The sequence below is a fragment of the Hyperolius riggenbachi genome, chromosome 5 (assembly GCF_040937935.1).
Source record: "Hyperolius riggenbachi isolate aHypRig1 chromosome 5, aHypRig1.pri, whole genome shotgun sequence".
Classification (NCBI taxonomy): domain Eukaryota; kingdom Metazoa; phylum Chordata; class Amphibia; order Anura; family Hyperoliidae; genus Hyperolius; species Hyperolius riggenbachi.
Window position 1 is genome coordinate 284,313,627 of NC_090650.1, and position 21,367 is coordinate 284,334,993.

General features: G+C 41.9%; 1 protein-coding gene across 1 annotated transcript in view; it reads right to left on the bottom strand.

Annotated features, from left to right (window-relative positions):
• Window positions 1–21,367, bottom strand: part of CTDP1 (CTD phosphatase subunit 1) — a 196,677-nt gene that overhangs the window by 54,953 nt on the left and 120,357 nt on the right. Inside the window, exons 10-11 of the mRNA XM_068237036.1 lie at window positions 18,934–19,164; window positions 1,931–2,096 (exon numbers count right to left, since the gene is read on the bottom strand). Of these exons, the coding sequence (XP_068093137.1) occupies window positions 1,931–2,096; window positions 18,934–19,164 (397 nt within the window). The remainder of the gene's footprint in view (window positions 1–1,930; window positions 2,097–18,933; window positions 19,165–21,367) is intronic.

Sequence of the window (21,367 nt, forward strand, 5' to 3'; positions counted from 1 at the left end):
CGGCTGCGCAGCTCTAAGGCCAACCCCCCGATCCACGCTACTGTTGCGGGACCGTTCGGGGGGCTGTGCAGCGGCGGGGACCAGGCGGAACGGCACGGAGGGCGCGGACGGAGTCCTCCGTGCCTTACAAGCTGAGCAAGGTAGCTAACTTTTTTTTATTTTTTTTGATGGACTTGGCCTCGTAAGTCCTTTTAGCTATAAGTAAGAAAATAAAAAAATGTTACCTGACAGTTTTAGCAGCAACTGAAACACTCAGGCTACCAGCACTCAGGCCTGGGACCCATTAGCAGCCTTTTCTAAGTGCTAGTGATTTGAAATGCTCTTGCTAATGCAATGCTATGAAGGATTTAAAAAAAAAAAAAAAAAAAAAAAAAAAAAAAAAAAAAAAAAATCACGCCGCTGAAGTGGGATTACACACATAGCATTACATTAGCAAGAGCTTTTCAAATCACACGCACTTACAAAAGGTTTAGGATAGTGCTGCTAGTTGGTTCCAGGCCGTAACTTGAGAAGACCGATATGAAAAGCTAAAAAAAGAGCTTACAAGTAAAATACTTTCAGCAAATATCACTTAAAACACCTGTTGAAAAATAGTTTTCAGTTCATTTAAATCCCAACATACCCATGGGACAGCTTTTGTGCCAACTTCAAGAATGAGAAAAAGAGTGAGAAATCTCCCTACTTAAATTAAGTCTTTTAATGCTTTTGTAAAAAAGGCGGTAACTGAAAGGTTGATCATTTTTTTCCCAAAGTAACTATTAAAAACACTGTAGACTCTGTAGGTTAAGGCTCAATACACACCATACAAATCATGGTTGTACAGATTTAGAAGATCTATGTAGTGTAAAGGTTCATACACACCTATCAACTCTGTCTAACTTTCTGCCAAACTTGCCTGTTAAGACCCATTCACAACAGCGGTCTTTTATGCAGCACAACTGTCAAACAGCTTTTGTTGTGAAACAAGTTGAAACAACTAAAAAGTATTTTGCTATTGTTCCAACTGTTGGATTGACTTCTTATTAGTCTTATCAGCTGTTTGAACAATAGCAAAATACTTTTTAGTTGTTTCAACTTGTTTCACAACAAAAGTTGTATGGGGTTTAACCTACAAGTTTGGCAGATAGTTGGGCAGATAGTTGGTAGGTGTGTATGAACCTTAAGGGCCAACCAATTGAAATTACCATATATACTCGCATATAAGTCGACCCGTGTGTAAGCAGAGGTACCAACTTTTCCCTCAGAAACCAGGAAAAGTGATTGACTCGCGTATGAGCTCCTTACCCAGTACAGACCCCTCCACAGTAGCCAGATGTTCCCCCAGTACAAGTCAGCCCCCCTCCCCATAGCCAGATGTTCCCCAGGATCACACAGCTGTGTCTGAAGATGCCACTAGATGGCATCATAGATATGAGACAATGATTGCCACAAAGGAAGAATCCCCAATCATTGTACCGCTGACACGTTGCTTGCACGCTCGCTCCACAAGTCAAGGAACACAGGTAGTCCTGAGCAGCGCACTTTGCACACCATGTTGCAGGGGATGGAGGGCACGGACACAGAATGGAGCCAGCTGGTAAGAGCAAGATCACTAGTGCACAATCCTTATGCTCCTCTGCCAGTAAAAAAAACCTGCTACACCATTTGTTTTGCTCCACTGACTCACATATAAGCTGAGGGGGTAAATTTTCAGCACATTTTTTATGCAGAAAAAAATAGGCTTATATGCGAGTGTATACAGTACTCTGAAAGGTTGACATGCTCTTATATTATATGAAATTAGTAATATTGAACAACCAAGATTGGTATGGTGTGTGGTGAACCTTAGACTTACAGTTAAATGAACCTACTATAAATATACAATTAAAAAAATATAGTTAATAATATATTTAAAAAAAAACAACAGTTTTTTGGTCAGAATTCAGCTTACCTCTTTGTCCATGCTCTCCAAGTCTTCTTTGCAAAGTGTGTATAAAGGCATGGTTTCGGACATGCTTGGTTGGCGCTTCCTTCGAGCAGGCCCAGGCTCCTCCTCTGAACATGCAGTAGGCATATCTTCATCATCAAACTGTTGTTCTTCACTGGGCTGAACGACTCTGTCAAACGAAAATGGGTTTCCTTAGTCAAATAATGTCTGAATTCTCATTAAAGCAGAATGCCAGCTTTTTAACTTCTAGCTTAAACTGGAGGGGGCAAGGTAAAACCTCTGATATTAATGATGGCTGGGTCAGAATGAGAAAGATTTTATCTTGCTTCCAGTCAAAGTCACCTCAATCACATAAACAGTAAATTGGGGGGAAAAAAGTGAGGACAAATACAATATAAACTCACATATCTAAATTTCTCCTTACAAAATGTAAATGTTATTCCACTTTAAAAATAAATCACTTTCAGCCTACTAAAAACTACACAAAACTACAGTGCTTCACCACTTTCAGATATATATTTTTTTAATCCACCAATAGATGCTTTATAGATACAGCATATTATGTCCTAGTGCGTAGATAAATGGGCATTTCATAGATAAAGATTTTTCTTCACATTTGCATTAGCAATGGAATTATTTTTTTTTTTGGCTTGGTGGGCAAAAGTAGGTGCAAATAAGAAAGCAAAAACAAAACAAAAAAATTAAACACCCGATATAATGTTTCGGGTGCAACAGCCAACTTGTTCCAGGGATCTTCTCTAACCTATACATAATGGCCTCAATTCACTAAGCTTATCTCCTGTCTTTAATAACTCTTCTGAGCTGTTTCTACAGTTATCACAACTATATCACCATGGTGATAACTGTAGAAACAGCTCAGAAGAGTTATTAAAGACAGGGGATAAGCTTAGTGAATTGAGGCCATTAAGTGTGGAGGATTAGATGATAGGGCAATCATATACATGCATATGCCGATTCCTGTCCAATCGATCACTAGCTGGGATGTTGACTGAAAAGACTGACTAGCCTAAAGCTTAGCCATAGCTCTGTCTATGTGTACCATATGTATGATACATTCTGGATGCAACTATACATAATGCCAGAACCAAAGGACAAACTCTAGAAAGCACATTTACTTCTAGTTTGTTGCTCATTAATTAAACACTAATTCATTTTCTTAAAGGACCACTACAGCATAAAAAGTAAGCTGTTAAAATCTGACAGAACGGACAGGTTTTGGACTAGTCCATCTCAGGGATTCTCAGGGTTTTCAAAAACATTCCCTGACTGACAGTTTAACTGCCAAAATAGCAGCCAGCATCCCTACTCACTTACACACTAGAGAGATAAAATGAAGAGGAAAAATAATGCCTATAAGGTCCTAAAACAGGAGGATACCGAGGCTGCACTAAGCAATTATAAAGAGTGCAATAAAAATTGTAAAAAATAAATTAGGCTGGCAAAGATCGAAGCTGAAAATCAAATCGCTAGGGATATCAAATCTAACCCAAAAAAGTTTTACAAGCACATCAACTCTAAAAAAAAAAGAAAGGTTGACTGTATAGGACTCCTAAAGGATGAGGGTGGGAACTCAATGGTGGATGACCACAGTAAGGCAGAGTTATTAAATGCTTTCTTTGCTTCTGTCTTCACAAAGGAAACAGCACTGTTGCAAATTACAGATGCAGAAGAGTCTCAATCGTCCAACTGTAATATTAAATACTTAACGCAAGAAGAAGTGAAGGCAAGACTAAATAAATTAAAAATAGACAAGGCACCTGGACCGGATGGCATGCATCCTCAGGTCCTAAGGGAATTAAAGAGAACCCGAGGTGGCCTTGTATTACGTAAGTGGGGCACAGAGGCTGGTTGGGCACACTAACACCAGCCTCTGTTGCCCCATCGTGTGTGTCAAAGACCCCCCTGCTCGCCGCTATACCCCCGCAGAGCTGGCGACACGCAGCGTGTCGCCAGCACAATGTTTACTCTAGCGCTGTCTGTCAGCGCCGCTCCGCCGCCTCCTCCGCATCGCCGCTACCCGCCCTCGTCCCTTCCCTCCCGCTGATTGGAGGGAAGGGACGAGGGCGGGTAGCGGCGATGCGGAGGAGGCGTGGGAGCGGCACTGACAGACAGCGATAGAGTAAACATTGTGCTGGCGACGCGCTGCGTGTCGCCAGCACTGCGGGGAGTTTAGCGGCGAGCAGGGGGGTCTTTGACACACACGATGGGGCAACAGAGGCTGGTGTTAGTGTGCCCAACCAGCCTCTGTGCCCCACTTACGTAATACAAGGCCACCTCGGGTTCTCTTTAAGTTCAGTTATAGATAAACCCCTTTATCTTTTGTGACTCTCTTTCAACTGGCAGAGTTCCAGTGGATTGGCATACAGCCCACTTTTTCCCATTATTTAAGAAGGGCAAAAAAATCAGATCCAGGAAATTATAGACCTGTAAGCTTAAAGAGACTCTGTAACATCAAAAACATCCCCTGAGGGGTACTCACCTTGGGTGGGGGAAGCCTCGGGATCCTAATGAGGCTTCCCACGCCGTCCTCTGTCCCACAGGGGTCTCGCTGCAGCCCTCCGAACAGCCGGCGACAGACCCGACTGTCAATTCAATATTTACCTTTGCTGGCTCCAGCGGGGGCGCTGTGGCTGCTTTCGGCTCCGAAGTAGACGGAAATACCCGATCTCAGCCGGGTCCGCTCTACTGCGCAGGCGCCGGAAAGTTGCGCCTGCGCAGTAGAGCAGACCCGACGGCGATCGGGTATTTCCGCCTACTTCGGAGCCGACAGCCGTCAGAGGGCCTGCGCAGGAGCCGGGAAGGTAAATATTGACGTCATCTTGTACGGAGGGCTGCAGTGAGACCCCTGAGGGATGGAGGACGGCGTGGGAAGCCTCATTAGGATCCTGAGGCTTCCCCCACCCGAGGTGAGTACCCCCCAGGGGACGTTTTGACGTTACAGATTCTCTTTAACATCAGTTGTATGCAAACTATTTGAGGGGTTACTAAGAGATACTATACATGACTTCATAGTAGAAAATAATCTTATTTCTCAGGATCAACATGAGTTTACTAAAGACAGGTCCCGTTTGACTAACATGCTCAGCTTTTATGAGGTAGTGAACGCTAATGTGGATATTGGGAATGCTGTAGATGTGATATACTTGGACTTTGCAAAGGCCTTCGACGCTGTTCCACACAAAAGTCTGGTGCAAAAGTTGAGGATGCAAGGACTGGGGAAGAGTCTGTGTGCATGGATAGGGAACTGGCTAATGGACAGAAAACAAAGAGTTGTGGTCAATTGTTCATACTCAAAATGGGAGACTGTTAGCAGTTGGGTCCCACAGGGGTCTGTACTGGGTCCAGTGCTCTTCAATTTATTTATTAATGACCTAGTAGATGCAGCAGTGAGCAATGTTGCCATTTTTGCAGATGATACAAAATTGTGCAGAATCATCAACTCTCAGGAAGATAGTGTCATATTGCAACAGGATCTGGATAGGATGGCTATATGGGCACATACATGGCAGATGAAATTCAATGTTGAAAAATGTAAAGTCATGCATTTTGGTCGTACCAATGGTCTAGCACCATACAAAATAAATGTGATACAGTTGGGAACATCAAACTTGGAGAGGGACTTCTGAGTACTCATCGACAACAAGTTAAATAATTGTACTCAATGCAAAGCCACTGCAGCTAAAGCTAACAAAATTGTGGGATGCATTAAAAAGGTAAATAAAAACTTGAGATGCTAGCATAATATTGCCCCTGTTTAACTCTCTAGTAAGGCCACATATGGAATTCAGTTCTGGGCACCATATTACAAAAAAGATATTGCAGTTTTAGAGCAGGTGCAGAGACTAGCAAAAAAAATTGATACGTGGGATGGAAGGTCTCGCTTACCAAGAAAGGTTAGATAAACTGGGTTTGTTTAGTCTAGAGAAAAGACGCCTTAGAGGGGATCTAATTAACATGTATAAATAAATCAGAGGGCAATATAATAGGTTGGCGGATGAGCTTTTTGTCCCTAGGCCTTCTCAAAGGACTAGAGGACACGCTCTGTGCATGGAGGAAAAACGTTTAGCCATTTTTTTAGGAAAGGGTTCTTTACAGTAAGAGTGATTAAGATGTGGAATGCATAGCCACAGGAAGTCGTTATGGCAAACTCTATACCTGCATTTAAAGGGGGCTTAGATGCTTTCCTTGCGTTGAAAGACATCCATGGCTACAATTACTAGGTAATGCCTAATGATGTTGATACAGGGATTTTATCTGATTGCCATCTGGAATCAGGAAGGAATTTTTCCCTTTTGGGGCTAATTGGACCATGCCTTGTAAGGGTTTTTTCGCCTTCCTCTGGATCAACAGAGATATGTGAGGGAGCAGGCTGGTGTTGTACTTTGTTCTCTGGTTGAACTCGATGGACGTATGTCTTTTTTCAACCAAAATAACTATGTAACTATTTTGTCTGTTAGACTCAGCAAGTGCCATTCACAAAATGCTTTTGAAAACAACCCCCCCCCCCCCTTTAAGGAGATGGATTTGTTTAAAACCTGCCAGTTCTGTCAGATTTTAACAGCTTACTTAAATATCAAGCAGCAGGAAAACCACAACTTGAGCAAGTCAAAAGGCATGATTCACAAAACTTTTTCACCTGTTTTCACCTTATTTATGTTACTTTTTAAGCTCCCGAAGAGCAAAAATATAATATAATTAAGGTAAGAAAAGTAATATTGAAATTAAGTTAATCAGGAACAACTTACTTTGAGTGATTATTTTGCTTGTAAACGTGCTGACTAAATGTGCTAACTAAAGGTTATTTTTATAAATTAGGTGATAAGTCATTTATGATAAGCTTTGCGAATAGAGCCCAAGGTGCTACTTTGCGAGTTAACTCACAACTTTTAAAAAATCATGATGACCGGTACACACTGGTGCGATGCGATTTTTCTATTTTCATGAAGGCTTTGCAATGTAAAAAAAAAAAAAATCACATTCGCTTTTATATCGCAAAGCAAATGCAACAGTGTTTACAGGCCCTTAGCTGCATTGGAACTGTTGTAGAGATTTATAACAATGCTTGCACTTTACCAAAAGAAGACCACTTGTAACATTTTATTTAAAAACATATCACAAGAATATGATTTATCAAAGGCATTTTCTTTTTTTTTGCGCTTGGAAGAAAAAAATTTTGGACAGAAAATATCTGTAGACTGAGGACAAAGTACTCGAATTTAAAAATAAAACTATAAAACTTAAAGTTAAGAATTTAATTTTGCTACTTAAACTTCAAAAGTAAAATGTAAGGTGCAGTCAAGTAAAAGTTAGTTCATTGCACTGAATACAAATACAGTAAGAACATTTGGCTACCGCAATACATAGTCTGCCATAGGAGTTCATATGGCCTTTAAACTACCGTATATACTTGCATATAAGCCGACCCACATATAAGCCGAGGTACCCACTTTTACTTTGAAAAACTGGAAAAAAGTGATTGACTTGCATATAAGCCCCCTCCCCCAGTATAGCCCCCACCATGGTATAAATAGAAAGGAAGTTCTGAGTTCAGTGCCATTTCAACCCTTCATATGATTAAAATGAGGGTATGGCTAGCAGGATAAGGACAACACATCTGGACTGGCAGGCTGGCATTACAGGGACAAGTTCAGATTGGAATGGCTGGCTGGAAGGTTAGGGAGGACAACACGTGGACTGGTAGGCTGGTATGGCAGGGATAACAACAACAAGAGTGGACTGTAGTGTCTAACTAGCAGGATAAGGAACAACACATGTCGATTAGACTGACTGACTGACTGGCATGACGTGTAACCACCAGCACAAGGGGACTGACTTGTGTAAGGGATCGTGCAATGATCCAACACTCATGTGCTGTTCCCCTGCTAGAGTGTAACCCAGCACTACAACTGACCTGTGTCCCCTGATAAGTTCAGTTGTAGCAGAGAGAGAGACATTGTCACTGCCCCACAGACGCACCTTCAAAACGAAGTTGCCGCTTCTTCAAGGGCTCCCCGCTGTGTCCATTTCAGTGGTGTCTCAGAGTCACGTGCAGGTCTGGGGATTCCCTTGCCGCTCTGTCCCGTTTGCTGTGTCTCATGACACCATCTAGTGGCACCTTGAGCAGGACAGAGAGACAAGGGAATCTCCGGAGCTGCACGCGACTGATACACACACTGCTTCTGAGCTACCATGGACATGGACACAGCGGGGAGCCCTGGAGAAAGCGGCAATTTCGTTTTAAACTGTGCGTCCGTGGAGCAGTGACAAAGTCATCTCTCAGTTACAACTTTCCCAGGGGACCCAGGTCAGTTGTAATGCTGGATGGAATTGCCGCAGATGAGCAGGGACATACGAGGCAGCCGGGGATGCAGCACGAGTGTGGGATCATTGCACGATCCCTTACACTCCACAGTGACTACTCAGGAGGGCACCCGGGGGACAGTGACTCGCTTATAAGCCGAAGGGGGGACTTTTGAGCACATTTTTTGTGCTCAAAAATTCGGCTTATATGCGACTATATACAGTATATTGCCAGGAAGACAAAAAAAAAAAAAAAAAAAAAAAAAAAAAAAAAAAAAAGGATCTTGCTATCTATTAGCATGGCCAAACAAGGGGTGTGATATCCAAAACCAATGTTAATTTTTTTCCCCCCATTAACCACTTGCCAGTTCACTCTTACATGTGCAAAGTTGTCAAAATGGTAGATTTACGTGTTTTCCGTTTGTTTTTTAAAGACTGCAGTATCTTTTGTGCTTGGCCGAGTATATGATACTGCAGTCTACACTCGTGCGGCCGGGATGCACATGAACAGTAAACCCCAACTCCTAAAGTTACCAGGAGCAATAATGGAGGATGCAGGAGGTGGAGGATGCCAGTGAGGGATCAGGATTAGGCCGAAGTAGGCTGGAGTAAGCCCCAGGTATGAATGAATTTTTCTTTTTATTTAATCTCAGGTTTACGTTAACCAGTACACTATTGAGCCAGCTTGGCTATCCTGCTGATCTCTTTGCCTGCAGTAGTGTACGGATCACACACTCAAAACAAGGATGTAGCTAATCCAGTCACACTTAATTCAGAAACATCTGTTCTGCATGCTTGTTCAGGGTCTATGGCTAAAAGTGTTAGAGGCAAAGGATCAGTTGGACAGCCAAGCAACGGTTATTGTTTAAGAGGAAATAAATATGACAGCCACCATCCCTCTCAGTTCAGGCGTCCTTTAATTAACCTGCAATTTCATAACTACTAATAAAACTATGTAACAGAGTAGCACAAATGTTTTTGTAGTTTCAAGTTTTTAAAAATCACCCTCCTATTTTATTTGCAACCAGCTATCACTTATGGTGGACATGAACTCTTGCACAGGACAGAAGAAAAACAGAGAAATGCGCCCTGTATGTATTTAAAGAGTTTAGCCTGTTTAATTCCCTCTCATTTGTGTCTAATCAAAAGTTGTAATTTGATATTTCCTTGGTCACATGGCTGCCATTGCAGAGATGGCAGATAAGCTCTTTTGAAAGCACAGAATGTTAACAATATGTCTGCTTCCGTGAATCAGGAAATAGAAACAGTACAGATTTATTTTAGGATTTGTACCAACTAACAAAAATGTTTTTTTTGTTTAAAGGTTATTACGCTGTTGTGTATCTTTTAGAGCAGAGAGGACATTCTGAGTTCAGGTCCGCTTCAAAAGTAAACATCAGGCAATGTAAGAAAAATGAGATCTACTTACCTGGGGCTTCCCTCCAGCCCCTGGAAAGCTATGTGTCCCAGGCCACAGTTCCACTCCAGGCTGGTCTCCCCTCCGTAGCAGCCGCCGACCCAGCGAGGTCAGCAGCTTCCACCCAAGCACGGCTGTGCCGCTCAAGTGGCTGGGAGCTTTGTGTGCAGTACTTCTGTGCCTGCGCAGAAAACGCCCAGCTACGTGAGTGCGCTTGTGGCTGCTACGGAGGGGACCCTGGGAGACCAGCCTAAAGCGGAGCTGTGGCGAGGGACACATAGCCTTCCAGGGGCTGGAGGAAGCTCCAGGTAAGTAGATCTCATTTTTTTTCATAGCCTGATGTTTCCTTTAACAAAACCAACTGTAAGCACAAACTGCTTATAACATGTATATCCTTAAATCTGATTCAGAGTAGAAAGCCCAGATATGACTCTTCCTGCATGAGTAATCAGGCAGGAAATTGTGTTAGCCATTTTCCACATAATTTAGATACTGAACTAAATACACCATTATTCCCAGCGATTGGGGGAGCTGATCTAAAGGGACTACTTATTTTTGTCTGCATGAAGTCTGTATTATTCTTCCAGAGTTGGTGTGGGTTCCCTCTCCAAAACATTCCTTGCTAATGCATACCTTTGAAAATTAGCCATACACTAGGATAGGGACATTAGACTATAATTATGGTAGGAACGTGAGCTCACTCAAGGAAATTAATTACATGACTATAGACTCAGGATAGTGCTGTGGAACAAGTTAGTGCTAAAAATGAATCATAACAGTAATATTATATACAGGAGTTACCAACAGACCCACCATAACAGTCATAAGTGTTTCGTTCTCCTCCTCAAGACTCTTATGTAACAATGTATATGACTTGTCAATCAAAAATAACTGCACTACCAGATCACAATAGGGCATTTTGGAGGCTCATCCAGGAAGGGTCAGTGATGGGGATAATCAATGAGATGCAAACAATTCTGAGTTTATGCAGGATTTTGCAAATGTATGCCGTTTGAAAACTCTGCCAAGAATGATGTTCTTTCATACTGATGTAAGTTATGTCATGGCCTATTAGCATTGAGAAACTGCAACCAAAGTGCCCCCTCCCCAACACCTCATTATGCAAAATGCAGCACAGATCATCGTATTGCGAGAGCCTGCTATGCAAAGCTTTAGGACACACTCACTCCCACCCTAATCCTGACAACTGCAGGTTTGAACTAAGAATGAAGTCACAAATAACCCCACACGGGTAGAAAATGAAAAATTATGAACAGGAAGCACAGATTCGGTGATCAAAATCTTCAACTCGGTCAGTGAGCTTTGCAGGATTGCCTTTACTTTTCATCCGGAGTACAGACAGACAATAAATTGCAAATACTTTAGTTAATGTGGAATTATCAAATTTTGTATGCAACTATATGCAGCTTGAAAATGGACCAGATTCCACCTAGGCAGGATCTGAATGGTCTATTTTCAAGCTGTAAAAGTTTGCATACAAAATGTGCACAATCCTGAATCAACTTGAAACTATTTTCATCTCATGGACCATCCCTAATAGCGAGGAAGCACTTTAAGACACACCTGAAGGGAGTATTAAATTAAAGTGAACATGCCTCAAAGTATCTATAAGGGCATTCCATGTCAAATCAACACACTGATTCTGACTGTCCATTGATTTTGCTGAAACTTGGGGCATCTTGGTATATCATAGTTATGAAAAGAAATGGGGGAAAAAAATCTGCCTTTCCTTCAAAAATTATTACAGGACCATTATCACGAAAATAGTAAAATTTAAAATACATGTAAACATATACAAATAAGAAGTATGTTTCTTCCAGAGTAAAATGAGCCATACATTACTTTTCTCCTATGTTGCTGTCACTTACATTAGGTAGTAGAAATCTGACAGAACCGAGGTTTTGAACTAGCCCATCTCTTCATGTGGGATTCTCAGACAGGCTTTTATTCTTTATAAAAAGACATTCCCTCAGGCCTCCTTCACAGTGGGACATTGCGTTTCATGCGACGTTAAAGTTGCAGAACGTGCCCCTAACGCAGCGCATGTAGGTTATGAAATTGGACGTTATTTTGCACTGCGTTGTGTGTCTCTTGGTGCGCCGTTTTCGTTGCATACTGATGGAACAAAAACTGCGCATGCGTTACATTAAAAAAAAAAAAACATTACTGAGCATGTGCAACACAGACAACACATCATATTTATTGCTAAACTCACAGCATGCAGCACTTTCTAAATATTGCTACACTTTACACACAAGGCATCGTGTGCACTGTGAATGTCGCACAGACTTTGTATTGCTGTGTGCTAGTCTGCGTTATAAATTTTTTTATACCGTGCGACTGACGTCCCACTGTGAAAGAGGCCTGAAAAGGATTTATACAATGATGCTGGCCAACCTTTGTGCTCGCTGCACACTTTTTTTGGCAGTTGGACAGAGCAACTGACATTCGCTAAGTGCCTTTGCAACTAAACAAAACCGTGAGACTCCTCCATGAGGAGATAGGCTAGTCCAAAACCTGTCGGTAATGTCAGATTTCTACTACTTATTGTAAGTGACAACAACATAGGAGAAAAGTAATTTATGATTCATTTTACTCTGGAATAAATGTACTTCTTATTTGTATGTGTTTACATGCATTTTACATTTTTACGATTTTCGCAATAGTGGTCCTTTAAGTACTATTTTTTGCAAAACTGCTGTGTCCAGAAATATTAAACTGCCATTTTCCCAGGAACCAGATGCAATAAGCTGGGCAAAGTGTTATTTTAAAGCGCTTTTGTTGGGCTTCAATTTAGTAAATTGCATGACAAAATTTAGAATTTACCACATTTTCTGTAACATTTTTAAAACTGTAAATTTTTCAAAAGCTGAACAAACTCACAAAATGACCTTGCACTATACTCTGACTACTCTCAAAAGTTGTATTTTGGGATCATAATGTGTTCAGGTCACACAGGGAATACAATTTTCACATTTATGCAGAAAATATCAATTTGATGTAAAATACCAATAGTACAACTAATACAAAGCAGTTTTGTGAATTTTTTTCAGTTTTAAAATGGCCTTTTGAAAAATTTACATTTTAAAAATTCTACAGAAAATTTGATAAATTCAAAATTTTGTCATGTCTCATACCAAATTAAAGCTTTAAAATAACGAAGTAGGCCTGTATCTCATCTGGTTCCTGAGAAAGTGGCAGTTTCATATTTCCAGACACAGTCATTTTTAAAGTACTGTAAGGCCCCGTTCACACTTGCGTTTTGGCATGCAAACGGACCGGATCCGGATCGTATCAGGACCTGATCCGGATTGGAACCTTACGGTTCCGATCCGGATCCGGTCCGTTTGCATCAGGACTGCTTCAGGCTGCCATCCGGATCCGTGGGAAAAAAAAAAAAAAAACAAAAACAAATGCCTTAAAATTTGTTGGGGTCTGCAGCAGGTGCACCTGTAGAATCAGGTCCTCCGCTGTAGGCCTCACCTCCACCTCCGACATACTGCCAAAACAGCTCCAGCACGTGTGTCACTGCTGCTCCACTCCAGATATGCTGGGCCCATGTGTCCCCATCCGAAATGGCCGCTATAAATACGCATAGGAAGTGGGGTAGAACGTTCGGCGTTTGTCTCCAGTGTGTTCTGTGCTTCCGTTTCCCATTGCTTTCATATTTCCGGATGGTGCAGTAAGGCTCCGGTCCGGATGATCTGGACCGAAAAATAGCGCATGTTGGAAAAGCGTCCGGAGTCCGGCTCCGTACTGTATGGAATGGACGTGTGTGAACGTCCGCATAGCCTTTGCATTGCTATGCGGAACGTACGTTCCGTTTGTACAGTATACGGTCCGGATCCGGCGAATCCGGACAGGGAACGCTAATGTGAACCGGGCCTAAGGGGGGTAGGGGGAAAAAAATAGTTAAACCTACCTAGGGCTTCTAATGACCCCCCGCAGACGCCCTGTGCCCGCACAGCCACTCACCGATGCTCCAGTCCCGACAGACGGTTCACTTCTGGAATTTGCTACTTTAATGTCGCAAACCACTGCGTCTGCGCAGCCTCGTTCCCACTGATGTCAGCGGGAACGAGGCAGCGGCCCCGCAGACGCTGTGGTTTGCGACATTCAAGACGCAAATTCCAGAAGTGAACAGTTAGTGGGGACCAGAGCATTGGTGAGTGGCTGCGCGGGCACAGGTTGTCTGTGGGGGGCCTTTAGAAGCCTCCGGTAAGTTCAACTCTTCCGCCCCCCCCCCCCCCCTACAGTGCTCCTTTAAAAGAAAATTAAAATAATTAAAACTTTTTAAGGAAAGGCAGTTTTGTTTTTTTTACCTATTTCAATTCATAACCACGTAAGGGCACTAGATACACCATGTTTTATCAAAATCTGAGAGTACAAAGCAGATTTCCTTACAAAACTGTGTTGATTTGCCTTGGAATGACTAGAACAACTGTCAAATTGCTATAGGCTTGCTATACGCCAGTGCTTTTGGATATAAGGGTGGCTTCAGGGTTGTAAAGTGATAATTTGCATATTCAGTAGTTCTGCAGTGTAGGTAATCACAGTTGCTCACTTAAAGTGTACCGGAGATTGGAAAAAAAAAAAAATTATGTACATACACCTGGTGCTTTCTCCATCTTCAGGTATGGCTTATCGCTCCCTTGCCATCCTCCTCCGCCTGGGTTGCCCACAACTGGCCCTGGAAGTTGGCACAGGTGCAGTCCGATTGCGCACGCTCCCCCATCCCATTCCCGGGAGCGCATGTGTGGCAGGGCATGTGGAGTTTGCCACAGGGGACTTTCTGGGGTCAACTGCAGAAGAACCAAGAGGTGGATGAGGATGGCGAGGGAGTGAGAAGCCTGGAAGGGGGCTTTTGCACATGCACGGACCTCCCCCGCCCATGCGTAGAAGACACCAACTGACGTGACTGATCCAGTTACCGGGGCTGATCGTGGCTTAACAGCAGACCGCGGGAGGATGGCAAGGGACTCACACGTGCTTACGGGGCTGGAGGAAGCCCCAGGTAAGTATCGATTCTTACTATGCTTTAAGCTCTGGTACACTTTTAAGTCTTATTTATGTGGTTGAACATGCTCTCTGTGCACAATGTCATTTCCAATAAAATGGAGAGAAATCAACTTTCAACTGGAAGACAAACCCGAATCCTCCCATCCCCTCCAATCCAGTGAAATGGCTCCTGGCCCACCTTCCCTGTCTCTTGAGAAAGGTAGGCATAAATCAGGGTCACTGGCATGGTGACAGCAAGGGGGTAACATCCAGCTTCCAGGAAAAAGCCAAACTTCGTCTTTAGAGGGGATGGAAGGCCATTTTTAAACAGATTACTGAAGAACGGTAAGGATTACAATTACAACAGTTTTACAGTGTTAGTATAGCTACCTGGAGGCATGTTTACTTTGAGTGAATAATACCCACTTCAGGTTTGCTTTAAATGCCAGGAACCACACACTCATTTCTGTGCACCTGTCACCATGAAGAGCAATTACATAAAGCATCACACTGATTTACTCTTGTAGCTGAAAGGAAGAAAGAACAAACCACTGAGAGGAAACTTTAGAAAATGGCAAATACAACAACCCAGTGACAAAAATTATATCATTACTCTCCTGCAGCTTTCTCTTTTCTAGGATAAAGGCCAAGACTGCAAAGTCTCAGCTACCCCCTAACCCAGCGTGGTAAAATATGCTCACACAGGTCTGAAAAAAAAAAAAGTACAGTGTACTTTGTTACCATCTTGTTTGCTTCATGAGTGCTTCAAAACAAAAACAAATTATGTAAACCCTCCCCCCCCCCCCAAAAAAAAACACACCAATATGGTATAGTAACACTTTATTGGCACTCAAAATGTACATTATACAACATGAAATATACAGTTGGCACACCCTGTAGCCTGAACATTAAAATAAAGGCTTTACTAAGAAAAGTTTAAGTGTACCTGCATAGTGGTCTTCCAGCAGGTAGTGAGGTGGCTAAACCAAATGTTTAACCATACCAGCACATCCTCTGCAACACAATGTGAAAAGCTGCCACTGTCCCCACACACTAATTAAAGAGGAACTCCAGTAAAAATAATGTAATTTATTGTAAAAATGAAGGATTTTTTTTAAATTATGTATAAATGATTTAGTCAGCGTTTGCCCGTTGGAAAATCTTTCCTCTCCCTGATTTACATTCTGACATTTATTATAATGTGACCTTCTATAGCTGGGTTGGCTGAGCTCTCCATGCATTCTGTCAGTGCATCTTAGCTTTACACTGACACAGTGGACATAACCAAAAGTCATTTTTATAGCTGGATGAGTTGGACACAAATGACAGAAGAAAGGCCTTTTCTGCATATCGGCACATTATACAAAAGAAGCAAAGCAATGCAAATTAGCTAAACTCACTATATACGAAAGTAATGAATCCCAAGTTACTTTCACAGCGTCTACAGTCTAGCCCAATAAAAAAATTGCTCGACTGTTTATGTACATTTACTATATATAAAATAAAAAGCATATTGTAATAGCACTCTGGACAAAGCACAAGCACCTAACCTAACTATCCACACATAGTAAAGAGCCCATGTAAAATGCACAAACCATAAGCTGCCCACATGTACGTTATTTATGATACAAACCTGCAAGCTTATGTGGGATGTGAATGAACCCGACCACCCACGGCCTACATTTAACTCCACTTTTCAGTTTAAAGTTTAGTGAGAGGCGACAGGTTTACTTTAAAAAGCTTTGCAATAACATGTAATATAAAGTCTAGAAGCATTAACAAAAATGAGTTTGTGACCACAGCTGGTACAATAACTAACCGATTTGCTGTCCCACATTATTTCTGCAATTTTCAGCTTCAATTCTGAAACATCTGGGTTTCGAGACTGGCATACATTTTCTGGCCTCCACATGGCCATGTTTACAACTATTGGTTGGCCCAGTAATAGACCTCTTTTACATAATGTACGCAGTTATAAGGACATCGATTTTTGCACTTTTTAAAAGACTTTATAAAACGATCTGTTTTGTAGGGCAGAGGATGCACGTTGACATGCGTGAGGCCACTTTCTAACTATATGGTGCTGTCCCTTTTAGGTTACTTACCTTTCTGCACTCTCAGTTTCCTATAGCAACATCTTGTTCCCCGTTATCACTGCTTCTTTCATTTGACTGCAGGACAGTCCAACACATTTTGCCAGAATTGCCCCCACTTCAGCAGCACTCCCATACCACAGCCGCGAATAAACACATTTTTATTAAAGCGGATCCGAGATGAAAAACTAACTATAACAAGTAACTTGTCTATATATCTTATCTAAAGTTTAGATAGTTTACACAGCAAATCCAGCTGCAGACAGCTTTAATAGAATAAGAATATTTCTTCCTGTGATACAATGACAGCCGCCATGTTGTTTGTAAACATTACACAGAGGCAGGCTTATCTGTATCTTGAGCAAAGAAAACGAATCCCCCCTCATCCTCCCTCCTCCCCTCTGCCTCTGAAATCAATGGCTAGTAACACCTCCTCCTCCTGCCCAGACAGAGCTACCATGAGCCCTTGCTACTGTCTGAAAGTGCCTTGGCTCTCTGAAAACCTATGGGAGTGGCTTATTTAGTTTATAGGGAATTAGAGCATTAAAACAAAAACAAAAGTATTTGGCTTGAGGAATGACCTATAAACAATAGGAAAGGAACACAATTATGCAATGAGTAAAAGTTTATCTCGGATCCACTTTAAGCACGTGCTTGTGCTGTAAATGCTCAGTAAACGTGGATGTCTACTTTCATTAATGCACAAGCAATTTCTTTTAATGCCCATGTACAATTTGTGCATGCTCAGTAAAAGTGTGTTTGCCAGCCACTGCTGTGCTGCAAAAGCTCCGCTGAATACAGGGCCCACTTCAAGCCAAATGTGACAGGAAAGGCAATGATAGCGGTAAGAAGGAATATCTGATAAACACTGGCACGGACACACTGCCTCACTGGGTGCTCATCAATCTGAGGGTCACAGGTAATCTATTCCTGCACACAGCTGCACTAAACGTTGCAAGGACACAGGCACCTGGGGTCACAAGTAATTATTCCTGGTCACAAGTAATCTATTCCTGCGCACAGTAGCAGTAAATGATGCGGGGAGGACACAGGCACTGGGGGTCACAGATAATCTATTGCTGCTCACAGCCGCACTAAACATGTTGTGGGGACTCCCTGATACTGTAATGTACTTGGGGTTTGGACCCAACTCTGCGACAAATGCAATTGTGTATAAATTGTAAGGTTTGTTATGTAATGGTTTGTTGCATCGGTCTATTGACGGAAGCTGTTGTATTCTATGCAAAATATGTCACAGGTAATCTATTCCTGCACACAGCCGCACTAAACATGTTGCAGGGAACGACACAAGCACAGCGGGGAGCACAGGTGCTGGCAGATGCAGGGATCCAACTGGGGCACATCTGACTAAGGGGAGAGGAGCGGTCTACTGGGGGCACACCTGACTATGGGTAGGGGGCTGTCTACTGGAGACACATCTGACTTTGGAGAGAGGGGGGAGTCTAACACCTTGGGGTGCATCTAGCTACAGGAAGGGTTGCTGCCTTATACTGGAGGGGGGGGGGGGAGGGGACATCTGGCCATTTATACAGAGTATGGGGATGCCTCATACCGGGGACACATCTTAATATTTATAACAGGGACGGGGCTATTCTGGGGAGGGGACTTATCTGCGACTCAATTACTTTTTTCTGATTTCTGAGGGAAAAGTGGGTACCTTGGCTTATACACAGGTCATCCTATATGTGAGCATATACGGTAAAGTAAATCTAAAATGGACAGCACCATAAAGTTAGATTTTTTTTAAAAGGTTTTTCAGACCAAGTTTGCTGTTCCACAGCTTTTGAGTTCCTTTCCCTGGTCCAGAAATAGTGTGCATAAGTGTTGGGAGCCAAACCTGAGATTTAATAGACAACTAATCATAGGATTTACTTGATTTTAACAGCAGAAAACAAACACAAACAAATACAATGAGAAGCATGATGATACACCCAAAGTTCAGTTAATGTTACGTCTATGTTACTTTCACTTTTATATTATTAGTCTAACTACACAGAGAAGTTTTTCACATTTACTAATGCTCCATAGGGCAAGAACACTCCTTCCAATCTGTTAAAGGAGATTTCACTATAAACCTTTAGACAACAGTTTGTTTGTTTTTTAGAAGTAAAACACAGTTCTAATGCTTCTTATACCTGAAGGACGAGTGCTCTCCATGGACACCCAAGCCTAAAGGCTGACAAGATGCTTGACTATATGGCGACTGATTGGAACTTTGTGATGCTTTCCGAATAAGCTTCCCGGTGACTGGGTCATACTGCCGAACTTCTGGTCCTGGCTGGGTCTTAGGATGAATGGGGGTGGGATGAAAGAGTGGAATTTGAAAAGCACTATAGATATCTGGAAAGGTGGTAGGGCTAAGAGCTCTGCAGAAGAAAGAAAAGCAAATTGTAAGAATGGCAAACAGGCTTGGTTTGGTTCAAACATGTTAGGTTTGGTTCAAACAAAGGTATTGAAGTAGGTCATCACTGCCTACAGTACATATAACTCACAGAATCAGAGAGATCGTATGCTTAACATAGGATTTGTGGACATGTCTGTTGTCCTACATTCTGTTAACTTGAACATTTTTAGGCCCAAGTGTGAACCATGCCTTAAAAGTAAAATGAAAGGGAAATTACGCTAAACTTTTTTTCAACACAGTTTAAATACTATCAGTGGCATAGAAATAGGGGATACAGGGGTTGCAACCACACCAGGACCCCTCCTCCCATCATTACATTAGCTCTTTATTGGTGTTGTACTAGTAACATAGCTCCCAACTGTCCCTCTTTCGGAGGGACAGTCCCTCTTTGGGAGCCCTGTCCATTTGTCCCTCTTTTTATGTAAATATATATTTCTCTACTAAAATGTGTTTGATTGACTCTAAAATTTATTCCCATCCTTTGAATTGATATATTACTAATTTTACAATGTTAATATGAAGGGAAATGAACCAGGATAGAAAGGACCAGCGTGGTTTGAATTATAAAACCACATTTTTCTTATGAAATCTGTATGGTATGCGTGGCAAGGGGTGTGATCAGGGGTGTGGCAGGGGAGTGGCTTAATTGCCCCTCTTTCTCATCTCAAAAAGTTGGGAGGTATGCTAGTAATGATGACTTCTATAGAAGTTTTGAATGGCAGTAATCACAAAATAACTATGCCTGTTCCTCTATCACACAATTACTGCCCTTGGAAAGCCATTTTTGGTATGCGGTATCGTGCAATACAGTGCTGGAGGAGTCTAATGAGGCTTTTCTCGCTGTCCTCTGGTCCTGTCACAGAGCGCAGCCCCTCCAAAGTTTACCGACAAGCACAAGCGGCTCCATGGTACTACGCAAGCACGCCACGCTACTGTACAGACACGGATGGCACCATGCCCTCTGCCAGGAGAGGAGCACAGCCCTGATCAGCTGGTGGTCTACAAGTGAACACGGATGACTAAAGGACAGTGAAGGAAGCTTCATTAGTATCCAGAGGCTTCCTTCTCCTTAAAGTGTAACTGTAGGGCATAAATTCAAAAATCAATTCTTTATTTTTATCTGGTAAACAAGTAAAACTGATGCTAACCAGGCAATCCAAAAGTTACAATCTCTATTACTTTTCTTGTTTATAAATGATCCATTCCCCAGTTTACCTGACTCTTATTTGGTACGTTGCCGCACAAAGGAAGTTGCAGGGCATGCTGCGTGGTCCTTTTTTGCTTCTGTACATTAGTTAAGTCTGAGGGGAAATAAAGAAGCAAAAAAAAAAAAAACACCCAGCATGCCCTGCAACTTCCTTTTTGCGGCAACGTACCAAATAAGAGGGTTAGTATACTCATTACTTGTTTACCAGATAAAAATAAAGAATTGATTTTTTATTTTATGCCTGACAGTTACACTTTAAGGAGAAGGAAGCCTCTGGATACTAATGAAGCTTTCTTCACTGTCCTTTAGTCATCCGTTGCCACTTGTAGACCACCGTTGCCGCACAAAGGAAGTTGCAGGGCATGCTTGGTTGTCTTTTTGTGCTTCTTTATTTCCCCTCCCACTTAACTAATGTACAGAAGCAAAAAATGACAACCCAGCATGCCCTGCGACTTACCTTTGTGCGGCAACGTACCAAATAAGAGTCAGGTAAACTGGGGAATGATCATTTATAAACAAGAAAAGTAATAGAGATTTTAACTTTTGGATTGCGTGGTTAGCATCCGTATTACTTGTTTACCAGATAAAAAGAAAGAATTGATTTTTTATTTTATGCCTTACAGTTACACTTTAACCACTTCACAACTGAGGGGTTTTACCCCTTCAGCATCCAAGCAATTTTCACCTTTCAGCTCCTTCCATTCATTTGCCAATAACTTTATCTCTACTTATCAGAATGAAATGTGTTAAATGTGTTTTTTTTTTATCACTAATTAGGCTTACTTTGGGTGGTAAATTATGCCAAGAATTATTTTATTCTAAATGTTTTTTAATGGAAAAATAAGAAAAAAATTAGAAAAAATCCTTATTTTTCAGTTTTCGGCCATTATAATTTTTAAATAATGCATGATACCATAATTAAAATCCACGTAATTTATGTGCCCATTTGTACCGGTTA